Source organism: Netta rufina (assembly GCF_964035555.1).
Source record: "Netta rufina genome assembly, chromosome: 3".
NCBI classification, from domain to species: domain Eukaryota; kingdom Metazoa; phylum Chordata; class Aves; order Anseriformes; family Anatidae; genus Netta; species Netta rufina.
The window spans coordinates 80,184,950-80,207,009 of record NC_140125.1 but is presented as its reverse complement, the minus strand read 5'-3'; the positions used below and the strand labels follow the sequence as shown (position 1 = coordinate 80,207,009).

Sequence of the window (22,060 nt, the reverse complement as noted above, 5' to 3'; positions counted from 1 at the left end):
AGCTAATTGCTTTTCAACAGAAGAACTCTCTTAAGTGCTCACAATGGAAACTGGTTCATATGAAAAGCAGGATGCATCTCTTTGCTTCCAGGTCTGCTGGGACTTGTTGAGATGAGTGACGCTGTAAAAAATGGAAATCACCTGGAGCCTGTTAATATTATAATCAAGTGAAAGTACAATTATTACTGTCTTAATCCATCTGTCTGTATGCATCCGCTCTACTTCCAATCACCTGTTTTATTCACAGGTTTACTGTTATGGAGCTATAGTTGAAAAAAAATGCAGCCATATGAATACTCCAAATTGCCATGTGTGCTTACATGGCAGTCTGTCTATTTCTGTAGCTTTGGTGCAGTCAATTGTCAGGAAGGAGAGCAAACGAAAGCCCCATACTGCATGAAGTATAGCCAAAGTTCCTTTGTGTGTGGCGGCTTCCTCTATGACACCCAAGTTTGTGCTAACAGACTGCAGTTCTGACAGTTGCCATTTATGTTAAATGAGGGTAGAAAAATCAAAAACACTGAATTATGGTAACTGATGCAAAGCTCGCCAATATTCAGTAGAAGTTATATCACATAACTGGAACACTAAAGTAAACAAGCTATGTCAAACATGTGAAAATCCATGTTATATGATAACAGTTCTACAAAGGCAGTATGGCACTATATAATATTTAGTTAGTTTCTGATTTCACCTTGAATGACATTTGGCAACCTAAGAGGTCAAAGTCAGAGACAGTACCTGATAAAATCAAATTACAAGAGCATCAACTATCATTCAATAACTGCCACTAACAAAGCTAGTAATACTTTTTAATTTAGAATAAGAAGATGCTAAGAGAACTAATGTAGTATTTTCAAATTTCAGCATCTTGACCATATAGTGGAATGTTGAGCGGTTTAACAATACAAGAATTTATCTTTTGCAGTAAGTCTTTTTCATGTGAAACTGAAGTCTTTTGGACATTCTTTGAAAAAGAATTAAATATTAATTTCACCATATGAGTCTTTGATTTGCTAACTGTTTTTATAGAAGAATGCTAGATTCCAGGGTTGGTATATATATATATTTCATAAAACAGACTGTTAAAACTTACTTTGAAAATTATCTTTATCTGAAGAATGGATTTTTAAAGGAAATTGTAGACAGCAGATCACAATGACAGTACTAGTACATCTTCCTTTAATATTAAAAAAAAAAAAGTTAACTTTTCTGACTTGATAATAAATTAACCTTTGTGTTTATGTGCACACACCAGGAGTTAAACTCTGCTAACATGTAACTGTTTAGCTTTTGACCCAGTATTTAGAAGAAGCAAAACAAAGCTAGTATGTATTAAATGCTGAAGGGTATTAGATGGCTACTATATCCTTCTAGATCCTAGCATATTTTTTGAGGCTCTAAAGGCTCTTACCACTGCTTTTAGTTTCCCAGCTGATAGTCTATTTGGGACAGAACAAAACCTTATAATAGCCTTTGGAAAAGTGATAGGTTTTAATTTTGTTGAAGTTTTATTCAAACACTTGAAGTTAGAGGAAGAATTATGAAGCTTATGCAGCTATGCAGCTGCATAAACTAACTTAACAGTGTAATTGAATCTATGAGGCAGTTAATGGTCTAATCATTTTTCTTATTCTCTTCAAAATTCCTTCTGAGACCTGTTCAAAGCTTCCTGCTCTGAGTAGGAGCTTCCTAAGAATTTCTGGATCAAACAGAGCCGCTTCCTTTCAAGTGTTTTAGAGTAGAAGAAGGCACCTTTGCAAAGTTCACCACAAAGTTGAGAGATGGTCTTGGACTGAGTTCCTCAAATTAAACATTGCTCAGATGTTGAGCATTAGTTCAATCCACTGATGCCAACTGTCACTTATGGCTGTCCATTATCTGGAAATAGATGGGATTAATTTATTTAGAACTACTTCAGTTTTTGAGAGTATGTAAGTAGAACTACATCTCCCATCACCTGAGGTGATTCCCAGCAAGTGTGAAAAAGGATACCTTCATATGACTTTGTATATTTTTTATTTTTTATTTTGTTGCTTATGGACAATTACACAAAGATGAAACAAAAGACTCATTCCTTCTCTTGCTCATGTTCTTCTAGATTATTTTAATTAAAATGAATCAGCAAGTTTAAGGAAGCTGAACAGCCACACAAAAGAAGCATTTCAGGACTGAGAAGACAATGTGTTATGGTGGGATTTTCTTCATCACTGATTTTTCAAAATGGTAGGATTAGATGACAACTATTTCAGGGAATTTTTAAGGCTCTCATAATCACAGTGGACCTCCTTTCTGTAGTACTGTTTTTAACATCTTAAAGAGACTGAAAAAGCAGCACATACTGCTTGCCTATGTTTTACATACAGCCTGTATCAAAAATTTCAGTGACTCTAGCCTCCTTCAGCTAGTCAGAGCTTCACATATTATATGTGTAAATGTGCAGAAGACATTTGGAAAGGACTTGGTGCTTTAGAAAATGTTCATATGTACAGTTCATGCAGTTTATATTGCTGTAAAACTTGCTGCACCATTATATTCTGATCATTTCAACAGGAAGCAATAATCATGGCAAGAAAAAGCTTACTCCCAAGGGAAAAAGTAATTTTCTTATTACACACAATGATTTTAGTAACATCTTAACAAACAAACAAGCAAACAAACAAAAACAACACCAAAGCCACTGAAATCTAAAATGCGGGTTCAGGCACAGAACAAAACAATGATTTAGGAGATTAATGCTTTTGAAGATGAGATCAATTCATGCAGTTTGTAACAGATGTTTGCAAGAGTCTGGTGCAATCTTTGAAAAGTATCTGGGTTATCTATTCTGTACAGTTGGTATCTAGCTATAACAAAATTTCTGCAGACATCTCTAACAGAGAATGAAGAGACTGCCATCTGAAAATGAAGCAAGCACCACAGGCTGATGCAGCAAATGCCAAGTGGCTATTTAGCAGAGCAAACTCACGCAAAACTTGCACAGAAAAATACCAGTCCCCCCTCCTCCCATCTCTATCTAAGTCTCAGGAAACTAAATCACTTCCTAAATCAGGGATGGTGAGAGCAGTCTGTTATTCTCTGACAGACCAGAAAGTATTGTCCATATTGACAATCTGTTTTGTATAGGCAGGCTGCAGAGACAGTAAATCCTATTAACCTGTTCAAAGTCAGATGAAGACATTTAGAAAACAGAACAGCTATTACATGCCGTGGTGAAAGAAGACCATATCAAAGAAAGGTTAAATGGATGCACCAGCTATTAGATTATGAATAGTTGCAACTGGAAAATCCCCCAAACTCTCCTATCACCTGCTCTTGCCCTTCAGGATATTAATTATGTTCCCCAGCATAACTAGCTGACTATTCAAGCACTGTCCTCTGTTCTGTCAATGCTAATTTTCTAGATAAAAATCAATTTCATGCTAACAGGACTACTATGGAAAATGCTTGTGCTATACCACAGTTTTACTAATGCATATTTCCTTTACCCAAACCATATGGCATTCTGTGTGTACAGACCACTCTGGAGATTTACTGTAATTATGTCATGATGCGCTCATTGTTATGGATTCGGCAGCCTTTCTGCATCTCTACCTGCTTTGTTCAAGAGCAGCTGCTAGCTTCAAGCTGTTGCCTGTTTCCAGCAGCAGAAGCTAAATGAAGGAATGCTTTCCAGGGAAGACATGTTTTGAAGCAGACATACTGACAATAAACCAATTCACTAGGGAACCATAACATTGACTGGATAAAAGTCGAGTAATCATTCTATGATAATTTACTGAAACTGGGTGCAATTTGCTTTAAAATAAAAATTCCCTCTGCTGCTGATGTTGGACTTGGAGGCCTTTAACTGATAAAAGTGTGGCATTTGCTTTTATGAAGTAGTTGATCTTTGGAGATTCATTAAACCTCATTATTTCTTCTTATGCATAAGTGACTATTAATACTAACTGACTGAATGAGAGGAATGGGAAGAACAGTATTGTCTGAAACAAGACTCAGCAGTCCTCTACCATGCATTTTCTCTGTTCATTGTGACTGAATACATTGAATTCACTTACTAAGGAAAGCTTAAATCTCTTGTTAAAATGGGGAATGCTTAAGATGAGACTGCCCAACATAGTCTTCACTTTTGTGCCTGATTTTCATTACGAGCTAGCAGTATGTATCTAGGCCACACACCTCCCAGGTTCAGCAGGAGCTCCTTGTCGAGGTTTCCAAAAGGATCTGGCCTGCTGTTGCTGAGCATGTAGTCACTTCCCAACAGAGCACATCTTTCACCAACTTACCTAAACTAGAGACAGGGAATACAGTCCCAATTTTGTTTTCCCTGATCTTTAAGAGGAGGGTATGTGGAAGGGGAAAGGGTTAACTAATTATGAAGAACAATAGGTGCAAAAATGTCAGGGATTGTGCTGCTGTGCTCTTATTACACCGTCTTTGCTGGAAATGGCAGCTATTAATATTTTATTGAATTGAACCTCTGGGGTAGATTCCAGATGTCACTATTTGATCATTGTCTACATATAAGGAAAAATAAATTCTGTCATGTCAGTGTTGAATTCCCACCTATGGCAACAGTCATTATCAGCAGACAAATACCCATATGATTTTGCAGATGCTTTTTTTCTTCAGTGTGTGAATAAACATGCATGACTGATCTGTTCACAGAAAACACAGACATACAAAAATAAAAATAAAGTCCCAGCACTTCATTATTCATTGGTATATGCTAAGAAAAAAGTTTTTTCTTTTACTCTGTTCAGGAGAGAATGGAGGTTAAGCTAGCAGTGCTCAAGGGTAGCATTAAAATAACGTTGCATGCTGGGAAAAAAAGTCTATTCTACTGGTTATGAAAACAGGAAACACTTTATGCCAATCAGTTTCAAGCAGTTGGGAACAGAAAAACAGCTATCTCAATAGTACTGTATTTTAGCTGAATGGTGCAGCTAAGGAACACATCTTGATAACCCCCCCAAACACATCAGCAGTGTACAAGTGTGCTGTCTAACTATTCAGCCAGAGCTAAGATAACATCTATTAAAGAAGTGGTAAGAATTGGCTGATGTCTACTGAGCATACATGAAAAGAGCAGATTTGCTCAGATTTCAAGGAAGAGTAATTTTCTTCATTTGGATGAAACAATGATGTTTTCCAGTAATGAATATTACCTGTCATTTAAAATCTGGGCTTTGGGTAGAAGCTTCAGCAAAATTACAAGAAAAAATTATGTCAGACTCCTCTCTCCTTAGCATTGGAACATTACAGATGTCAGAGGAATAAAAGTCCTTAGGATATGTCTGAAGAGGACTATATTACATAGGCTGTTTTACGTGCTATGTAAATGCTAGAAAATGGGGAGTTTTCCCACAAATAATGATTACTTGATCCCATGTTACTAGGTTACTGTTCATGTTTCTTTCCTGGACTTCATCCTGTGGCCCCACAGCATGACTCAAACACTAGCTAGAGATTTGGTTAACACTGGTATTACTCCAGCTCTAGGGATCTCAGACACAAAGTGTGAGCACCATCAATACAGTATCAGTTGAAGTTGTTGTAACACAACTTATATTATTTGCCTTTGGAGAATTTAAGAAAACAGATTTTCTGAATTGTGTCACTGTTACCAGAAATGTTATGACTAAAGCTGCACAATGGATAATATTACATTTTCTTAGATAAATCTATGTTTTTATGTGCTCAGTTCATCTTTTGCACTTTTTGTCTGTATCGTGGCAATAGTATCAACTCAGGAAAGGGACTGGTGAACCTGGCACTTGACTATGAGTTTTCAGTATGAAGAGGGATTCCATTTTAATTACTTAGGATCACAGAAGCTTGTACAATTTATTCTTATTGTGATTCAGCTTAAGATGTTATTCTTACATCTAAAGCAGGTATAATTTGTTTTCTCCATCACGCAAACTCATTTGTAGAGAATACCCACAGAAAGAAAATGAATTAGGCTTTTTGTCCAGAAGATCTTCAAAACATGAAAAACCCAAAGAAGCTCACCAAAACCAGGTGAAAGGACCCAATTTCAAGGCTTTTGAGTTGTGCATAGCTGGAATGAGTTCACTTGAAGCTTGTTCGCTAAGGCAGTGTCATAAAATCAGTGGCAGGACTGTGCTAGTACAAGAACTGAGGAATAATTTAAATCCCAGCTGTGGAAGGAAGCAAATCAGTAAGCTAGCATCACCAGGTAGCACAGCACTACTGGCATCACATAGCCTCAGGACAGCCATGAGGCGTTCAACCTGGGGAACCATAATCACATTGTTGTATCATATAACTATTTATCCCTGCAGGGTCAGACAGAATTGGAGTCCCCTGTGTGATGGAATACATATGAGATGGTCAAAACAAATTCTCTGGAAACTTCCCTCAGGCCTCACAGTAATGAGTCTAATGTTCAGTTTCCAGTTATCACAACTCTGATCCCCACTCCCCAGATCACATTCAAAATTTCCTTTGCTCATGTAAAGGGATTTGTGAGAGGCAGAACTTCTTCTTCTAGTCTCAGCTCATTCTGATACTGCTGGCTTTTATTCAGTCAGGGAAATGAACCTCTCAGAGAAAAGCCTGTGTGCACTGGTCAAGTAACTCTATTTAAAACTGACTTCTCTCCACTGAGTTGGAGCAAACTTGTTTTCAGACAATTATTATACAACGTAGCTTAGCTTTATATGAGCCCAGGTCATTAAGAAGGAAAGCTTTTAGGGAAATAAATGAGTGCAATTCCACTTACAAAGCTTCCTGCTCATTAAAAAACAGTTTATGTTTTGATGTGTGTAATGCAGTTTTCTGCAAGGATTGGTGAAGAAATGCAGGTAAAATCTGACAGAAGAAACAACAGACAACGTGTGTAAACATAAAGATGTCTCTTATAGTAACCCTTCAAAACACTAATGACATACAGTCTAACATTATTGTCAAACAGAGAAACAGCAACATACTCTGCTCCGAGGCAATGTCAAAGATGCCTGAACCTCATGTTGCTCCTTGGCTAACACGACCCAACAGTGTTATTAAATTAGCATTTTACAATGGTTCCCTCTTCCCATTGTGCTGATTTTACCCAGTCCTGTAGTGAAAAAACAGTCTTTTTCAAGTACCAATCTATATCTTTAAGAATAACATTTCCTTCAATCACTGTGTTGCCCTAGAAAGGAACTCCACCTTAATTAAATAATGTTTTTTGTTTGTTTGTTTGTTTTTTTCCCATTATGTTCAAAGAATCAAAAGTTGATTACATGAGCTCTTGTCTCCTTTCTCACCTATAAATAATCTTACCACTACACTAGTACAGCAGGAGGCAGCCAATACACAAGGTATGTGCATGACTGTGTGTGTGTGCAGAAGAGGTGGAGGCTGCTGTCAAAAGGGAGGTGGGGGAATAAAATTAACAAGAATAAATCTGAGTGAGGGCTTTTGTGTGCAAGACGTACTTCCTGCACAACAGAAGAGCTTTGTTTTGACTAGAAAGGAAAAAGGCATCAGGTTTATTACTGCAAATAGATGTAATACATGGCACTCATGATCAGCATAAAGGAACTGAGGACAGGGAAATTAATAGTCCAGTATTAATTTACTGCTAAGGATATCTGATACACATATATATTTTAGAATATCACATTATACATATTTTGAGCACAAAAACAGGATATTGGGATATGCTGCTTAATTAACAGAATCCAAAGCCTATATCAAGCAGAGATACCTCCTAAAAGATGAATATTATCCATCTGAACTCAGTTGAAGACCTTTAATACAGTAGCAGCTCTCAAATCATTTGTGGTCTTTGTATCTCTGACAAAAGGACCTGGCCATTTACTTTTCAACATTTCAACCTGGACAATCCAGAGACGTCTAATATTTGGTTTGATTCCACTCACAAATATTTTGGGACCCACAGAAAAACCCTATTGGTCTTTGCCTCATTTCTAATGGCATCATAAATTAGGGAGCTTTTATTTTTCATGCATTCCTATGACTGTCCCCCTCTTCTCCTCTGCCTTCACTCTTTTGGCCCTGCTTCTGTAATGCAGTCTGTCCTGCTGATATACCTACATGCTTTACACAGTGCTCATTTCTTTAGTCCTGCTCTGTCATTTGCTGGTGTCTCTGGAGGAACTGCTCATCTTTTGATCTTCTCGGGTCTCATCAGTATCTTCCCAAATAAAAAAAGGAAAAAAGGAAAGAGAATGTACTTTTCCCTACAGAACTCTTATTCTTTCTTGCTTTTAGTGCTGTAATTTTACAAACAAACTTTTCCTTTAACCTCTGCTGTCCTGCTGACACCCTCCTGATCTCTTACTCACTAAGCCTCAGGTTGAGAGGAGCATTCTGCCTCTATTTATGTGGCATCACTTCCTTGTTCCCAACCAATACCTCAGTCCAGACTGAGCCTATCTGAAAAGCTACTGCAAAGATTATTTTCCACAGCTTGCTTTATCCTCCCATGTCTTCTCCTTTCTTCCAGTGAAATTCAATCACTCCATTCACTTGCAAGACTCTCTGCAGCTTGTTGCACCTAGCTTGTTCCCCCTCACTTGCTAAGTGCACCACCGATGAGCCACCAGCTTGTTGTCAACCAGTGGATAGATTTCAAACTTTCACGCTTTTCTTTTTTGCTACATTTTAGGACAATTTTCCAGTAGATAATACACCGTTTACTCATTATTACAATTCATAACACATTTTATTATTATTTTTTTTTTTGTCATGTCTACAACTTGCTGACAATGGTCAAAGCGGAAATGCATTAAAACTTCAGGCTAGTATTCCCTCTGTTTTCCAGTTTTTATTATTATTATTATTATTATTATTATTATTATTATTATTATTATTATTATTATTATTATTTCTGCCTATATGGGTTGGCTGGCTTGTCATGTACTTTGAATGTTGTTTTTTTTTGGACAGGAACTGCTACACCTTTACTTTGTAATCATAGTGTCCTCAGCACTATGGGGGACTTTCAAGTAATATATTATCAGTAACATATTTGAGCATCTGGGTCTAAAGCACAAGGAGATAGTTCAGAAATTCCTGTGAGAGTACACTATGATTCTCTGATCTCATCTCTCCACAAGGGCATGAGACTATAATGTCACCTGTCCTATGTTAACATTTAGGATTTTAATAGTACCTTATTCTAATTACTCTTAATCCTTGAGAGAAACAGAATATTATAGCTTCTGTGCTCTTCTAAGTGCTTAAATACATACATGGACCACCTTACAGTTATATTTGTTTACTTTGCAATGTTCGTGAAATTATCCTGGCAACAGCTTTCTGAGATGTTTAGGAACTATTGTTTGTGTAGTACAGACAAGAATTGGCATGAGTTAAGCACTCTGACAAAGGTCATACTGTAAGCCTGCAACAGAGCAGAGATTTTGAAGCTGGCAACCCAGCTGTATTATTGCCTCTTAATAGCACAGTTATGCTTCATGATGTTTTCAATCAGTCTGACAGCATCATAGCTTGAAAGGTATTATGACGCAGACTTTACTGAATCCCATACAGTATATATTTCCTGTAACTAGTATGGAAGGTTAATTACAAATTAAAAATTTGAAAGCATGAAATAATAATTTTGATGATTGCATGAAGCATATATTCACATATAAATACAGGAAAGAACAAAAAGAAATTAAGACTAATGTACAGCACATAAATGTCAGCCGACAACATGACTATGAAAATGATCAATACCTTTGTGTAGCAGTTTACTTATGGTTTTATTTATTTGGTATGTAAGTTACCATCAATAATATAGATACTCTATGTAAGAAATGCTTTTTGCCCACTTGTTTTACTGGAATAATGTTACACACTTCATCTTTTAGAGGTCTATATAACTAAAAACTAAATTAGCTAAGGTGATGCCTTTGCATTAATCTTATTCCCATAACTCGGGCACTTAGTTCTACTAAAATCAATAGACTTGTGAGTGGGTAAGTGAGGAATAAAAGACAAGCATAATAAATACTTTAAATCCTGAGTTGGCAAATAGATACGTAATTCTGTCACACTTATCTCCATGGCTGATCTTTTATTTGCATATTTTCAGAGTTTTGATCTACAAATGGATTTTAATTTGTCGACTTTTGCAAGAACAGCCTTGTGGGAGTGGGGGCAGGTCATGCATAATCAAAGAGTAAAATACAGGCAGAAGGAAGATGTGGAGAATCTGAGCTGTTTCTGTATGAAATGCAATTACCATTATTATAATTTCCTTGTACCACATAACAGCCTTACTATGCTGGGTGCCATCCACATTTAGAGGCTTTTTGAGAGACCTGATGGATCCCTATCTATGCAAATGGTACATTGTCTTATAAACTGAACATGACAAATTTAGGAATGCTTTCCTCACTGCAGCAGATGGCTTCATAGAGAAGAAATTGCTTTCTCAAGGACATTGTGGTAGACTTGGAAGCATAACCCACTGACCTTACACACAGCTCAGGGCCTGAACTGAAATGATTTCCATTTTCTGTACTAAAATGTGTTCAATAAAAATCCAAATGAAGAAAATTCTACATAGGATCTCTAGCTACAATTAGATGATGATGGTGTGGGTACCTCTGAGACTATAAGATAGAGACACTTTTTATGGTCATGTGACCCAAAAAAGCAGCATATGTTATGTATACACAGAGCCAAGGCCTTCTTTCAGCACTGACATTACATGCTAAGGTTGGCAGCTGTGTACACCCCTTACTGTGTCCTCCCAGGCACTGCCTGCCTATGGTTTCCTTCCCCTATTTTCTAGGGGTCAGTGGGAACTTCATTCAACCTCCACTCCACACAAAGTATGCAGAATCCAACTCAAATTTCACAAACCAATATCAAGTCTAATCTCCATTAGAACTATTGATCTCATTCTTTACCTGGAACAATCATCTCCAGAGATCAGTAATTTAAGTATATCTATCTATTGTGGATAACCCAGGAGTCCTAAAAATGAAATAGTTTCTCTGATGTAAGCAGCGAGATTCAATAACCATTAAACACATAAGGACATTTTAATATATGAAGCATATGAGTATCCAAGTCATGCTATCACCAGACCAGTTTCTTTTCAGTAATACATGGACAAGAAGGACAGGAAGAGCTGTGATCCTCACAGAGTGCTTTGGACACTCCATGTACTCAGATCTCACAGCACTGCAAATGAGGCACCCATGGTAGAGAAGAGCAAAGTGGAGAATTTGGCCCAGTGTGTGAGCACAGGCTGCAGCGACAGTTAGCTTTGTGCAGCAAAACAAATGAATTAGCTGTAGCTGAATTAAAAAAAAACACTGTTGGCAAAATGCAATAACACCTCAGATAAGAAGATATTACCTTTACAGTCACATCTACGGTATTCACCAAAAATTGGGGAGGGAAAAAAAAGCAGGGAGTCATTCAATAGAAATACTGTCCCCACATCCTTTTCCAGATCTCAGGGTTTCACATGAAACAGAATAAATCATATGCTTAGCAGTTCTGCTCAGCCCAGTACAGCTGCATGCTGCAGGTGGTGCCCTAAAAATGCGTTTGTTTATTTTGCATCACTGCAGGCTGCAAAGCTGCACTTAAGGATTAAATAGATTCCACTTCCTCACTCTAGACCCCTTTCTTTCTTTTTGACTTGCTGGAAGAGGATGGTAAGATGTAGAGATAAACTGATAGAAATAAGGCTCATTTCAGTCTCAAAAGAATCAGATGGGAGGTATTAGTATGGAACACAAAAGGAAAGCTGACAAGCATAGTGTGTGGCACTGACATTTTGGTGGTGTGCCATTTACAGAGAACTCCCATGAAAACATCACAACAATTGAGTGAAAATCAGTGGAATTTTCTTCAAAATAAAATTCTATCAAACTGGGACAAAACCAGTCAGTGGCTGAGCAATAAGTAATGTTCTGAAATGGGAATGGCTGCTACATGGACATAATTATGCATTATGTGGTTTTTATTTTTCTGAAAGAAGGATTGATTGATACTACTCTACAGAGGCTGTAGTCTCCGACCAGCACCACCTGATGAACTAAGTGCTCTGTGGCATGAGACAAAGGACTGCTTTACAGTCCCCATTATCACTGTGGGTTATTCCAGCCTGGCTTCACATACATGAATGCTAAATACCCAAATCAGGATAATCCTTGTTTTATCAGAGCATTTCCTTGTATATATGTGATCTCAAGTATTTTTCCCCATTTTGAAACTTTTCGAAACAATGAACATTCAGCTAGTCAAAGCACAGAGTTCATCAACAACAATTTTCTGTTACTTCTTCAGCGTGTACTGAACTAGGAATTTTATCCAGTTGCTTGCTTATCCTGAGTAAAATCCGCTCAGAAGAAGCTGCCAACACATCTGTGTATCATCATGTCTGCCTCTCTTTAGTCCTGAAGGTAAGCATTATGCAATAAACACCACAACTCTGTATGCTGAGGATTTTTCTGACATTTGGGATCATTGGACCTTCAGGTTGTCTAAATTATAACTTTTTTTTTTTTTTTTTTTTTTTTTTTTAGCAGTGAAAGAAATAAAAATTATCCTAAATTTCACTCTTAAAAAATAAAAATCTGTGCTGACTTGAACAAAATTAGCAGCGGAATTTGTACCATTTGCAATCTGATGGTTTTTGCTTCTAGGATACACTCTGGGGAGATAATGTGTCTTGTAGACAATAAGTATTCTGCACTTCTTCAGGAGAGTCTCTGCATTCCTTGAAGTATCCCATGTCCCACTTTAGGCCTTCATTTTTATAAAGTATAAATAGTGGTTTTGTTTGTTTTGTTTGTTTTTATATGTAGCTTTTATTTAGGTGTTGTATTCTTTCCACTAAGTATTCCATAGCAAATACCACATCTATGTGGAGTCTAACCTTCTGTATCTGGATTCCACATGAACTTACTAGCGAGCAGTACAAAATACAAGCATGATAATGTTTTCAAAGACTAATAAAAGTGGGTCTCAGTGAACATGAATTTCTTTGCAACTTTCTATCTATAGGCAGTAGAAAATACCCTTAAATACATGCTGCAATGCCACGTTTGTGAAAAAGCCAAGATCAAGATTAGTTTGATCATTGTCATGAAAGCAAAAACAGAAAGCAAGTAACCAATTTGTAGGTTGCAATTCATAGGTTTACTGTTAAAGTGCAAGATCCACTTAAGTGCCCATAAAAGAAAATTGAAAGGAAAGATTAATTTCTTTCTACTAACTGGAGATAAATCTGATGTAATGTTTGGGTTTGTTGAAAGCTAGTTTACTGAAAACCAAGCAAATTGTGCTCCTCTAACTTTGTGTTATATGTCACCATTCAGCACCAGGTAATTCCTCTCTTTCTCACCATATTTTTTATGATTGTGACATTATGCTAACATTTCTCTTAGAAAAAGAATCCTGTGCCCACAATGAGAAATGTAAAAATGATGTAAACACTAAAGGTACAAGCACCAGGTATGGAAAATTAACCCATATTTTACTCTTAATAATATGCTCTTTATCCATGATACATTTACAGTACCATGAATATAAAAGTAGCTGTAGTTGGCTATAGTTACCAGGTTACTGGTGGTTTGTTATTCTGAACCATTCCCCTGTCTTGCTAAGATCGTCCTTAACTAGAAACACAGCTCTGTTTAGGCGTATAGACACAAAAAACCTTGTTCCACTGAGAAGAGACTCAAGCTTGAAATATATATTACTTTGAGTTTCTTGTTCATGATAATTGCACACAAATTAAAAAAAAAAAAAAAAAAGTAGAAAAATAACGGTCTGGATATCTTCTTTGGAGTTCAGCTTGAGTGATAATAATTGCTTGTAAATAAAGTTGTAAATCTATAAAGTTATTTTAATCTATTTACTTACACTTATTTCTTTACACTTTTCTTTCTGTTGCATTTGCATCAGTTGTATCTTGTCAAAACTGCAGGGAATTATCTGGAGAAGGTGCTAATTTTATAGTACAGATCTGCCTAGTGCCTGCCTTACTAACTGCTTGGTAAGCAGTCTTTTGCTTTCCTACAATGGGGACAGCAGAAAAGCATGGAGGTAGCTGGGCTTTCAGGTGAATCAGACAACAAGCTTCTATACGTGGAGCCCACACAGGGTTGTATTGACACAGAGATATATTTTTCTGAACTCACCTGGTCATTTATACTAGACTGGGGAATAGAAAGATAGAGAAGCTGCTAACTTTTTGGGTAGTTGACAACCACATCATATACTGGGGATTGTCCAGCTGCCTTACACTAACTTCTGGATATGGACTACCAAATATCCTTGCTGCCTTTTTGTCAGTACGGTCCCTCCTTGGGTAAAATATTGGAATCTTTTGGCCAGAAGTAAGAGGCACTGCACCAAATGTATATGTATGACAGTTTTATTTGCAGTCATTTATATATATATATTTCACTTGATCAAAAACATGTAAATATCAGTAGGGCAAACAGAAAAATGCAGCTTGTCATTCAATGCAACTAATTCAGTGTTTATGTCACCTTTTTACCTTGCTGAAGTACAAGGGACAACACAAGGAGAAAGGACTAAGTAAGGTTAAATGTGGCTTAAGAACCTACCAAATTCTCCCCGAACAAGATGTTTTATGTTCTCTCTCTTATTTTATTTTATTTTATTTTATTTTATTTTATTTTATTTTATTTTATTTTATTTTATTTTATTTTATTTTATTTTATTTTATTTTATTTTATTTTATTTTATTTTATTTTATTTTTTTGTTTTTCCCTTCACCTTGACACTGGATATCTACTCTTCTAAAAAAGATTTAAGACCTCTGCTTTTGATTTTGATATAAGAATTACAATACTTTCTTCTCTTGGGAAGAACCTTTCTCATTCTCTTCAAGTGCATATTGGATAATATGGTTAAAGACAAATTGATCAGTTTTCCTGATTAAAGATGAAAATGTCATTTCACTGGTCAGATATGAGGCTTGTGAATGGATTAGTGAATTCAGTTTTACTACTGATTTTTTTTTCCTTCATTTTAGTTTTTGTTAGTTTTTGTTTTATATTCAATTTGGCTTTCATGGGTATAGCTGTAACTTATTATGTCATAACTTATATCATATAAGTGCAATTTGAATGCAATTCACTGTAGTAATATGAGACCATTGGTCAAAATGGAGTGCAGTAGGACACGGTGCATCACGACAGTTTTGCAGTGTTGGGAATGTAAACTGGAGATTTTCATGTACAGATGCCTTGAATTGGCTGAAACAATGATTTTGTAGGAAAACTTTTAACGCTCAGAGACAGGGTCTGTAAATAAATGTTACAGTGCCCCACTATTCTGGTAGTAACATTCAACAAGAAGAAAGTTAGAAAAGACAATGAGAGAGAGGCTATCCAGAAACACTTACTGCAAGGAAGATCTGAAGAGAACTGTGAGCCACTTCTATGTACTGATACTCAAGAAAACACCCCGAGACAGTGATATAGCGATGATCCTCTGGTGCCCAGTCTGGAGCTGGAGTTACTGAAGTCACGGTGCAGCCTGGCCCATTCTCCATCCACCATGAACGATGCATTGAGATATTAAAGGTCAGAATGAGATCTGTTTCCTGCAAAACAACAAATGAAGAATTGATGCTCTGGGATGGTGCTCTGGTATAAAATGCCTCAGCTAGATATTTCACAGCATGCATAAAGAAGCAAAGACCAGTAATAAAACTGCACTGTCACATGAAAATTAGTTGAGCTTGCCTGTAGCAAGCCAAGTAACTGTACCTTGACAGGCCACAATCTTCTTTCAGACATTATACTAGCCTGGACTACACAGTCATTCTTGTTCACTGCCTATTCTTCTACAGAAACAACAAAGACTGATTGATGCGTACATTTCCACAGCAACCCTCCTGCACTCATTTCCTAGTAATATGGCCTATATTTTTATAATGTGATCTAACAAACTGTACAAGAGTAGTCAGAACCTGAGACTTTACTAGGTGTGAATCATGGACTTTACTATGTCTGGATCATCTGCAAGGAGCTTTTTACATGTACATGGATGCTGCAAAGCAGAACAGTGATGGCTCTGCTGAAATATTAGAGAAGGTGCAGAAAAAGGATCCTTAAAAGCACTGCCCTTTTGTAATGCCTGTTTCAGTCTTCTAACATTGTAGGAATCTGTAAGGAAACAGCTAGTGTGCATTGCCTTGTCTAAAGATTGCCCAGCTTGTTAAAAAAAAAAAAAAAAAAAAAAAAAAGACAAAGAGGCCTACAACCTTCAAGTCTCGTGCAGCTTGTACAAGAGAGCTAGTGCAAGAGAGTAACAAGTCAGCCATGATTTCCATTAAGATTACATTTATAAATAGTTCATAAAGGATTAATGAATGATTAATATACATCATAAACAATACTACGGATATGAATTTCATAAATTTTACTTGGTTGCACATTACTTGAGGGTGCTATACATAGTTATAAAAAACCTATGGACTTTGTGGATTCTATAATAGCCTAACAACCCTTTATAAATTATTTATAAGTGTAACCTCATTGTAAAGTGTGACTATCTAGTCTGTGTGCACATGTGCTCAGTCATGCAAAAAAAAAATCCTTTTAAATAATGTCTTTGCAGAGCCAAACTCTCCCCACACCTAACCTACATTTTTTTCAGCCTGTTGATGACATTAATAATTAAGATTCTCATAAAATTTTTAAAACATAACTATTTAATTAGTTTTACCATGACAAAATGAACAGAATGCCATTCTGTGACAGATATGCTGTGTACATATTTCCCTCATTTCAAAAATAGTAATTTTTTCAATCTCACTTATTTTCCTTTTGTGCACTAATTCAAGCAAAAGTAACTTCATCCTGTGAGGTTTTGGACAATGCCATGACTGGCACATCAATCTGTGAATACACTTTACTCTGTAGTATTCCTGATTTTTTAAATTTATTTATTTATGTTTCAGTTCTCATCTGTTTGCATTTTTTATATTTAAAAAAATATATACATTAAAAAAATTAATACCCTTCATAAGCTATCAGACGACAAGAAGGACCATAAATATTTTTGCATGACTAATTATCCTACATTCTCACAACAGAATGATCCAGCAAAAAATAATCTGTGTGTGTAAATATGTGGTGATTCGTATAATCGAATGACGTTGAAAGGTGAAGAAAGTGACTGTGAACTTTAAGATAAATGACCCAATTTTTCCAGAAATTTCTATATTTACCTATAACTATAACCTTTCACAACCAAAAAAATTTTCCTTTCTCTGGACCCCTCTCTAGCAAAGGTGCTAGTCTAGTGTTTACCATATTGGAAATGGGTATTTTCCCTCAACACTCAAGCCAGAAGACTAGTTTTCTTTCTGGACTCAGCGCTGTTACAGCTACTTGCTGACACGCTGACCTGTTCACCTGCTGTAAGAAGTTGAAGAATGAGTATCTTTGGAGTAACTTTGCTTAAAGTAATAGATTTATTCCTGAATGACTAAAATTAAAATCATGTTATTGTCAGAAGACCTTTAAGTCATTCTAGTTACCATGGAAAATTCTTAATCTCTAGTCTTTTATCAGAGCAGGAGCATGAATGAATATGACTTAGTCTGTTTTTTTTTTTAATTATTATTATTATTATTATTATTATTATTATTATTATTATTATTATTATTTATCATTTGCAATATCTTTAGAAGAATCATGATAGATTAAAAGTATTTTACAAAGTGCAGACCAGGGAGGAAAAAGAAAGGGATAAATCTGGCTGTTATGTATCTGCCAGATGATGTTAAAATGGATTAGGAAGAGCTAAACATAAAGATCAGAACTGGTCTCTGTGGTTAGAACATCATTGTTCTGAAGACAGCTCTGTTTGCTTACAAACGGTGCAACAGTCCAAAACTTTACAGGTTAAAAGCAAAAGTGCACAGTAAATATAATTACACATTGAAATATTTATAATTGCACATGCAAACAAACTTGACAAAGTCTAGCTGTCTAGCTTTCTTCCACCCCAGAACTTACTCAAAAATTATTTTCTGAAATAATATAGAAATAATGAAATAATATTTAGAAAATTCCCTTGTCCTCAAGTAATCTTTTGGCAGTTAAATTGAATGTCATGATTTAGACTGAACAATGTTGTTTTGTTCGTGAATAGTCTTTTAGTGCTTACTAATAATAAATTACAGTCTTTATCAGATCTATGTTCTATTTCTACCTCTAAGCAAACAGTAAAATGCTGTGTTATTTCATCTGCTCAGAAAAGAGACTTATCAGTGTTATAGCACTTAATTCTTGATATTAACAAAAATAAATAACTCCAACTGAAAGCACAGACTTCAAATCTTAAAGAAATTTGAATATCATGGTTAAGAAAACTTTCAAGCAGGGTCACCATTATATGCTGAATTAATTAATAAACAAAACAAGGTCAACATTAAAAAGCAAAACAATTAAGTAGAGTCAAAACATGGTTCTGGTAAGATCAGACATCATCCATGTTTCAGGGCAAATTTAGCTCAAATAAAAATGTTAGTGAAGTCAGATCTTCACAAGTTAGGCCCTGAAAATCCTTATCCCCAAACTATGTGAAATTAGAATAATGCAGAAGGAGCCTATTCACTGCAAATTCAGTTGCTGAACAGTCAGATCTTTTCAGATATAAGCTGATAAGGGCTTTGATCTTGTCTATAACCTTCGATCCATGTACCCCAGTATGCACATATATTAGCAGAACGTTTCCTGTTGTTTCGAAGTGAAGGTCATGCAGCCTATGAAAAAAAATTTACTTAGTGAGAAAATTGATAAGGACTTAAATCTCCTGGTAGAACTGTGTAAACCAGGGAGGATGATGTATCTATCATTAACATCCCTTATGCTGTAAAGATTTAGAACTATTCTTGGACAAATTCCTCTTGCTATTTACTTTGTTCACTTAGAATACAGTTTTAGTGGACACAGACAAAGTCTACACTGGAAGCAGGGGATTTTTTGTACTCTCCAGTGTATTTGCTGTCTGTTTTCTTTTCAACATCTGTGGCTCAAACAGTATTCAGGGAATTACAGCAAAATGGTCTAATAAGCCCTGAAGCTATGAAACTCAGTAAGAACTGTTGATACTCATTGGACATGCCAATATGGTGTTGTTCATAGTCTGTATGTCAAGAAAGATTCCATTATCCTAAATTCAACAGCTGCTTCCGTCGTGGACACAGAAATACATCTGTATGAGCTTTATTGATGATCACTCTGATGCTTTTGTAAATCCTGCTGATATTTGTAAGCCCTGTTAATGAAAATTGGTGTATTAAAGTAGATTTATCTATTCTTCAAGGAGTGAAAATTCAGAAGGAAATATATTATTAGGACATGCTTCCTGACACTCTTAAGATGTGTTGGTATTTGTAGTGGTCATGAGCAGAACTACTGAGTTAGACAAAGACTAGAGTTTGGAGGTCTCAGAGACTGATCTCAAAGATTAGAAACTGAGACATTTTCAAATTAAGTCTGTAATTTCTTTTTATGTTGGTTTGTAAAAAATGTTGAACTCTGATGATATGTGTCTGTGTTTAATAGATAATAACTTTTGCCTGAGTTAACCCTTCCCTTCCCTTCCCTTCCCTTCCCTTCCCTTCCCTTCCCTTCCCTTCCCTTCCCTTCCCTTCCCTTCCCTTCCCTTCCCTTCCCTTCCCTTCCCTTCCCTTCCCTTCCCTTCCCTTCCCTTCCCTTCCCTTCCCTGCCCTTCCCTGCCCTTCCCTGCCCTTCCCTGCCCTTCCCTGCCCTTCCCTGCCCTTCCCTGCCCTTCCCTTCCCTGCCCTGTCCCTTTCTCTTTTTCCCTTTTCCCCTTCTTCTTTTTTTTTTTTTTTTCCTTTTTCTTTTTCATCCACAGTCGATATACAGGAAATAATTATTGTATGATTGTGTAGAGAACACAGATACTAAAAGTACACAATCTTTTTATCCTATTTCATCTGAACTAATTTTAGCCTCTCAGCTTTTTCTTACATGTGTAACTCCTTCTCCTCCATGTGAATGTTTTCTATTTTTTATTTTTATTTGTATTTTTTCAGTAATCTGGAATCCTGGATTTTATTTTCCTCTAATAAAACAATTTTTGTACCAGCTTAATTCCAAATTGAATATGGAATTTCATTTACATATATGAGACAGGATTTAGCCAGTATGATTCCACCCAACAGATTTACTTCTGAAGTTCATTCATGGAAAACAGCGGAAGCTTCCTAACTCTTAGCTGTTTTCAGTATTCTGTTAAAAATGCTCTAAATGTGTCTTAAGCAATTTCCAGTGTATAGACAATGATTTGAATGAATGACTTATAAGGATACCAACATAAAAGAAAGAGATGACAGGTGTCCTGATTTTCTTGTCTAAAATGAAAGTAGTGTTACATTAACAAAATACGGTAGTCCTCAAAAAGCATAGCTACTGAGATACAGGGATTAACATTGTAGTTTACTATTCCATTATATGAGCCCAATCCATAATCGTATGAAATTGGTAGAGCTGCCATCACTATTATCTTAACTAAGATCTTAGTTTTTTTTAACTAAGATCATAGTTTTCTAGTGTTGAAATATATATATTGACAAACCTAACAAATTTGATCTGTTTTGTTTCAATTCATTACAAATAAATGAATAAATAAAAATTAAAAAAAAAAAAAAAGAAAAAGGAAGACACCTACTAAACTCTAGAATATTAATATCTTCAGTTCAGTAACATTTTTTTTTTCATGAGCAGATCTGTTCAGAAATTTTCTATCTATGCAGATCTTCAGTTTAAAAATATCATTAACAGAAAGAAAAATCTTACAAGTTGTATGGCAAGTTTAAAATAATTTTTACTATCCTATGAATATTTTTCATATTTAAACAGAATATTTTAGGACTAGGAATACTCTGGGTGAATATACATTTATATATATATATTTGAGGGATGCAAACCAAGATAAATAAACCCATTCTGGTAGTCCAATAAGGTACTGACACTTATTACTAGGGACTGACAGATTACAGTTCCTGTGCTATTGCACAGAAATTTTAATCTGAGTCTTCTACATATGTATGGCAAAGTTCCTGAGTGGCAGAACTTTTGTAATTTCTTGGACAATGACTTTCTGGAAGATTTAAGCTTATATTATGATAAAATACAGTAAACTAGGCACTTGACCCACATCCCAGAGTAGTAGCTGACTGTGGAATCTTATTTATTTCCCACTGTGGCAAATCAGGGATACCATTTGGGAACTGAAAAAAAATGTTGAAGGAAATTGAGTTGGATGCAATACCTTGCTTTGAAAACTTTTATTTTTGATAAGTGACCATTCTCCAAGGAAAACAGCTTGTCTTAGAATATTGTTAATGCAGGTTTCCAGTGGGCAGTTTTCCAACCTTAGCTGATCTTCTAGCACTACTGGTTGGCATAGAGTTATTCCCAGATTATATTAGAAACAACACCAAAAACTATCTTCTTTCATTGCAAAAGACAAAATTCTTCTAAAGTTTGGATTAAACCTGAAGATACCAGGTGCAACTTAAACATTTATTGGTGTAGCAGAAGGTGATGAACTCACGGATATTTTAGGGAGTAAAGTAATAGCTTCACTGTGGAACTGAGTGGCTTGATTCATGGCACAGCTGGAAACAGGATGGAAACATATAAACATTTTTCCCACACCAAAACTCTGTTCCATGAAACAAACCTTACAAAGTGTTTTATGAGTGTAATAATTTCAGTATGGATCTAGATTTCTTTCCAAGGTAAAATGAATGTTCTGAAAATTGTTCCCAAACCTTGACGATTTATTTTCTAACTGAATTTCTAACATGATTTCACTGTTTTCACAAAATATTTCTACTTGTTTTTATGAACAAAGTATAATGTCTTTAAACTAGTTTAATTTCTTCATTATTTTGGAACTTTTTTTTTTTTTTCTTCCTTTTAGATGGTAAATGGGTTCTCCTGATTTATCTAGGTAAATACACTGAGCCATAATGCTTAGAATTTGCAGACACAAGTATAAATAACCTCCTAATTCTAAAGAA

The 22,060-nt window shown here is 35.8% G+C and overlaps 1 protein-coding gene across 2 annotated transcripts in view; it reads right to left on the bottom strand.

Annotated features, from left to right (window-relative positions):
- Positions 1 to 22,060, bottom strand: part of NKAIN2 (sodium/potassium transporting ATPase interacting 2) — a gene marked incomplete at both ends in the record, with an annotated part of 569,261 nt that overhangs the window by 57,283 nt on the left and 489,918 nt on the right. The window contains one exon of one of the 2 annotated variants that reach the window (XM_084283651.1): positions 15,392 to 15,592. The exons of the other annotated variant lie outside the window; for it this stretch is intronic. Within the exon in view, the coding sequence (XP_084139777.1) occupies positions 15,392 to 15,592 (201 nt within the window). The remainder of the gene's footprint in view (positions 1 to 15,391; positions 15,593 to 22,060) is intronic. 2 annotated transcript variants of the gene reach the window in all.